At 44.6% G+C, this 5705-nt stretch overlaps 1 protein-coding gene across 1 annotated transcript; it reads left to right on the top strand.

Annotated features, from left to right (window-relative positions):
• The first annotated feature begins 82 nt into the window (after positions 1 to 82).
• On the top strand, positions 83 to 1040 carry ins (preproinsulin). Its single transcript, XM_005753264.1, has 3 exons — positions 83 to 126; positions 200 to 394; positions 700 to 1040. Exons 2-3 carry the CDS (start codon positions 211 to 213, stop codon positions 855 to 857), a joined length of 342 nt encoding a protein of 113 aa, XP_005753321.1. The 5' UTR covers positions 83 to 126; positions 200 to 210; the 3' UTR covers positions 858 to 1040.
• The last annotated feature ends 4665 nt before the right edge of the window (positions 1041 to 5705 follow it).

The following is a 5705-nucleotide window of genomic DNA, read 5'->3' as shown; positions in this document are numbered from 1 at the left end:
AAATAGCAGTGGGCGTGTCCAGGTGGCGCTGGTGGAGTATAAATGGCGAGAAGGCTCTTGGTTCTGCCTCACACAGCTGCTCCTGCCCTACATCTCAGAGTTACCTCCTCCTCTCTGCCTGTGCAGGTGAGTGCTGGCTGTAGGTTTGGTTGTGAGGACAGTGACTGTGATGCTAACGTGAATGTGCTTTTGTGTTCAGCTCTTTCCAGCATGGCAGCGCTCTGGCTCCAGACCTTCTCCCTGCTCGTCTTAATGATGGTTTCGTGGCCGGGCTCCCAGGCCGTCGGTGGGCCACAGCACCTGTGCGGCTCTCACCTGGTGGACGCCCTGTATCTGGTCTGTGGGGACAGAGGCTTCTTCTACAACCCCAGGAGAGATGTGGACCCTCTGCTTGGTGAGACCGCCAACCATGAACAGAAACACTAGACAAGAATTTGAGGGCAGCTTTTCTTTCTCTCAGTTCACTTTAAATCAGCTTTCATGTTGGAAACTGTAATTTTCCATATCTTTATGGACCCTACATGATTAATTTACATCTATTGTCATTTGTCTCAACACCTGCATCATATAATGGCGCTGATTTTGTAACACTTTGTGTTAGAATTAGTCATTTATGTTCTAATATGTTTAAAATGTATTATTTAATATAAATTCCCATAATTTTAGATCTGAACATTCACCTGCTCTTCATCCCATCAGGTTTCCTCCCTCCAAAGGCAGGTGGCGCTGTGGTGCAAGGTGGCGAGAATGAAGTGACCTTCAAAGACCAGATGGAAATGATGGTGAAGCGAGGCATTGTGGAGGAATGCTGCCACAAACCCTGTACCATCTTTGACCTGCAGAACTACTGCAACTGAACACTGCTCTGCTGGACTTTGTTTAGTCGAGCCAGGCTCGGCTAATCAGGTCTGAGTCCCAACCCCACCTCCCCCCCTGCTTCAGAGGAGAGCCACAGCTGTCCTCTCTCTGAAAACCAACTGCTGTCAAATGAAGTGCTGAGAAATGGATAAAATTAATTTTCCAAGAAAATAAAAATGCAAAATGTGACAACGTGAGGCAAAAAAGTGTGTTCTTTTGTTGTGATGAATCCAGTTAATTGATTACATTGAAAACTCAAGCATGTTAGGTACCTGCTGCTATCCAGCACAAACTGCTGAGCTTTCACTTTTCAAATATTTGTGTTTAGCTTATAGTGTCACTTCTCTGAACAGGATATAAACACATCATGCACTTGGACATGATGTCCTTTTTCCAACAATCCCTTGTCATCTTTATTTCAGCAGCTCAGTGTCAGTGTTTTTTATTCAGGTCCTCATGATTATACAGTGGGGATGCAAACTACAATGCTCTATTTAGAATTCCCATATACCAGTATTATTTCCTAAATGTTGCCAATAAAAAACAAAATCAGAAGAATTTTAAGCAGTTTTAATTTTAAGTTAACCTCATTTGAAGAAGAGGTCAGAGGTCCAAGTATGGGAATATTTAGAATTCCCATGTTGTCAATTCAAATAATGCCAATAAGAAACATAGTTTGAAATATTTAGCATTATTATCACTTGACTGTCAGCTCAATCTATTGACTTTGAAGGAATTAAATAAGTTTCAAAATACTACTTAATACTTAAATCAATTGAAAATCATAGAAACTGGGGCCCCACGGCGCATGTTTGCCCCGGGCCTCTGCTGAGTTTGCTCCGCCTGTGTAGGGCGGGACCGGCTCGTGCCGGCAGGGCGGGGTCAGGTGTTCACCTGCCCCGCTGCTTTCAGTCGTTGTTCCGCTGATTCCGTGACAGGGCTGTGGTGTGAGTGAGCCGGGCTGCGGGTTCCATGCTGGCTGCGACGCTGTCGCTCGCTTTCTGAACATCTCCGGACAATTAATTTGAGTTCTGTGGATGCGCTGAGTCCGCAGGCTACTTCCGGTTCTGTGAAAGCCTCAACAAAGCAGCACGATGCGAGATGTTCACCTGAGCAATGAGACGTGCACAAACGGTAAGAAGTCAGAAAGAAAGAAGTGTGTGCGTGTGCGTGTGCGTGTCCCAGTCAGGTGTTTGTTTGTGGAGCAGGAAACAAGTGCAGAGTGCGGGTGCGCTCTGTTTAAAAATGACTCACAACGATCCGGAAAACTGCTCCTTCTCCTCAGCCTGATGGACAGGGGCGTTTCCACGAGTGTTTGCTCTGTGTGTGAGAGAGACAGCGGGAGAGAGAGATTGACAAATAGTTGATCAAAAATAAATCCAGCGTGTAAACTTGTTGTGGAGCTCAGTTGTAGTTTAGCTGCCATCATCTCTGGTGTTCTGTCAGAATTCTGAGGAGCTTGAGAAGAACAGCCACAGACTTGTTGAAGTTTCTTGAAGATTGTTCTCCTCTCTGAGGAGCTTCTTCACTTACACTGGGACAGCACTATCATCTGTTATGTAGCAGGTTAATCACGACATCCCAGTGTACCTCAGACCAGAACTGGTGGTGTATCCTGTAGGGCTGCCACGATTAGTCGACTAGTCACGATTATGTCGACTATCAAAATCGTCGACGACTGATTTAATAGTTGACGCGTCGTTTGAAGCTTTGTAAGATCACAAAGGACGCAGGAATGAGTAGCAGGATTTAAGAGTGTAATAACGGACTGAAACAGAAGATGGCAGCACTGCATGTACCAGGATGCCAGCTGCCGTTAAACCCCGAAGAGGAAGAAGCTGTGTCCCAGAATTCATAGCGCGGCCCAGCGCAGTTGCCAACAATGGCGGCAGCTAGTTAGTTTTAATGTTACTCTTATTATTCTTTCTGGGTCACAAAATAAACATTTTACATATTTTCAGGCGAGAATGTAGCTGTGTAAACCTCAAATATCTGCTCAGTTTATCAGGACACCACATATTTTCAAAAGCGCTCCGACGTTTTCGGAGGCATCTGTTACCCACTAGCTCGATAGCTAGCCGGGGGCTAGGCCAACTAGAGCCGTGAGAACACCGGACTCCCGGCAGATCGTTTTCAAACCCACCGCCGTCTTTTGCTAGTCAGGTTAAACATATATATGAGTCACTTAGATAACTTAAAAATGTTGTTGTTTGGCTTTTTTCAGTATTTTATTTGTTCCGGAGTAAATCGGTGAGTTTATTAAACTCCACCGAAACAATCTGCACATTTAATTAAAATTTAATAAACTACCATCTTGTCTTTATTTTTAGTTAGCACATACCTTAAACACTTCAAGCTGTAAGCTAGTGATGGTTATATAAGAGCAGATACATGCTGGTGCAATAAGCTGTACGTTTTAAGTACAATGGATGATGATCTGATTAGTCGACTATCAAAATAATCGTTTGTGGCAGCAATAGTATCCTGTGCAGCGCAGCAAGGAGAGCTCAGACCTCTACAGAAACCTAACACTTCATAAACACATGGGAGAACCTAGAAGAGCCACCTCGGCTGTACATCTAAAGGTCAAAGGTCACTCTATGAGGATGTTCACATTTTGGACAGAGAAGACAGGTGGTTTTGAGATGCCTCCCAGATGCCTTAACGCCCACTCACATCCTGGGTCAAGTGTTCTCAATAAGTCACATGACAGAGTGAGGCAAGGTCTCACAATAGTTTCACCTGAAACCTCTGCTGATAATGACCCACACCCATTTTCACACATTGAATCACTCTTAAGGGTCAACTCCCACTCAGGCTTAAGTCCCTGGGACTCTGCTCCATTTGGTTTCAGAACTGAAGAAGCTTCTGGGATGAAGCATCTCCAACAAACTTAAAGAATCGGATCGCTTTTCTTTCCCGGCTCCTTGGATTAGTGACCTGGAGATACTCTGTCACAGATATATTTGAAGGCAATAACTGACATTAACAACACTGCAGGAACACACTTTGTGTGTTAGCTGGGTAATAATCGGCACAGAAACAAGCAGCAGTTGTACTTCTGTTTGTTTTCTATGCTTCAGCTCAGCTTAGTTCCCATCATCATGTTCAGCTTGAGTCATGAAGGCTGCTGTTAATGATTTCCAGCCCGTGCTGAGCTTTTATGATGCAAATCTCAGAAATATGATGGAAGACTGAGCGCACCTGCTCTGATGAACATGAAATTTATGTTCTCGTATTTTCTGATGAAACTCTTTGATTATATCTCACAGCAGCTCGGTTTGATCTCGCTGTTTTCACACATTTCTCTGGGCTCTATTCAGATGGATATTATCTTATGATAGATTTTAGATAGTAGATGTTTCCCACTGTGTGGTCTTTTAACATCAGCCCATAAACAGCTGTAGCTGAGGAGAGCAGCTGCTGGACTTTTATGAGTAAATGTTGTCCCGTTCCTGTGTGGTGGAGGATTCTAGCTGCTCGGCAGTCCCGGCTCATCGTTGTTACATTTTGGGTTTCGTGATGCTCCAGATGTTGGCGAAAGCGCTGAGCCGTAGGCAGCCCGGTCCAACATCTGGACTCTTCTACTGTGAAGCCATGGGGCTGACAGAGAATCCACACAGCTTCGCAGTAGAAGAGTCCGGACCTTAAAATCCAAGCAGCTGGCTGCTGTTCAGGGATGCTGGCCTGCTCCTGTAATTCAGGCCAAATTAGATAAAAGTTGCTGTTTTGAGGAAGCGCCATAGAAACAGACAGCTTGGCATCATGGAAAAGCATCGTAAGATGGACAATTATTTTGTTTAATTCATGGCCAACAGGGAAATGTGAATGTTCGTGTGGCTTTTAGCTAAATTTCTGCCTTTTTTTTTTCTTTCTTTCCTGAAAATCAGTTCTGTTTTTCCATAATTTGGCCCGAGTGTGTTGTGAGGATTTGACCTTGACGTCAGTGTTTCTCCCTCTCAGTATTTTTGATTTTGTTGTATTTAAAATCCAAACACTGTTTTTCTGCGCTTGCTGTTAACCTGTCATAAAGCTTGGACTTAAAACACACCCCACACTGCTGTGGGGTGTGTTTTATGGTGGCCTGCGTGTACGAGCGCTCACTGCTGACAGTGTAAATATTAAACTGCTCTGCCTGGTTTTACTCGTCCTCTCCGCTGCGTGTTGTTACTGCAGCAGCACAACGGTCGGGTCAGTGTTACACGCCTGCAGCTGCGTCTTCAAACCATACGCCCCGGAGACGCTTCCTGATGTGAATGCTGTTTAAAACAGAGCTCCTGTTGTCCTGTAAGGAGTGCCCGATTATTCACACTATCCATCTGTTTTCTTCTGCTGCTGAAAAATCCCCCTGTTTGGTTTTTGCCTTTAAAATGTAATTCATTTAATTTATTAAATTTATTTATGATGAAAACGAATCGATCCAGTGATAGAAACACCGAGGGTCATGTGCTGTCACAGTCTTTCTTTGGGGAGTCATACATTTCTCCACAGCTTCCTGAACACTTCAGCTCAGACACAGCAGCGTCCTCTCTCTGCTGTGTTTTGTCCACCGTCTTGTTTTATGTTTGAAACATGCTTTGAGGAGTTCATGTGGAAAATTGAAGTTCAGAGCACACTGCTCTGTATTTATGAGACTCTGTATTTATCCAAGAATTTTACTTTGAAAGTTCAGTCACAGCCGACTAGCTGGTGCTGGAGCAGACTGTCTCATACTGTCCCACCGCTGACGTCTCCGCTGAGTCTTTCACGCAGACAGAGTCAAGCTCCGCCATCTTGGACTGGTGAAAGTCACGCCTGTGTTTTACCCCAGAGCCGTGCAGCTCCCAGAGCTTTGGGAAAGTTGTTTT

The sequence above is a fragment of the Pundamilia nyererei genome, unplaced genomic scaffold (genome assembly GCF_000239375.1).
Source record: "Pundamilia nyererei isolate P.nyererei 1_Seehausen unplaced genomic scaffold, PunNye1.0 scaffold00416, whole genome shotgun sequence".
In the NCBI taxonomy this organism is placed as follows: Eukaryota; Metazoa; Chordata; class Actinopteri; order Cichliformes; family Cichlidae; genus Pundamilia; species Pundamilia nyererei.
The sequence above is the reverse complement of the archived record's forward strand: the minus strand, read 5'-3'. Positions and strand labels throughout refer to the sequence as shown.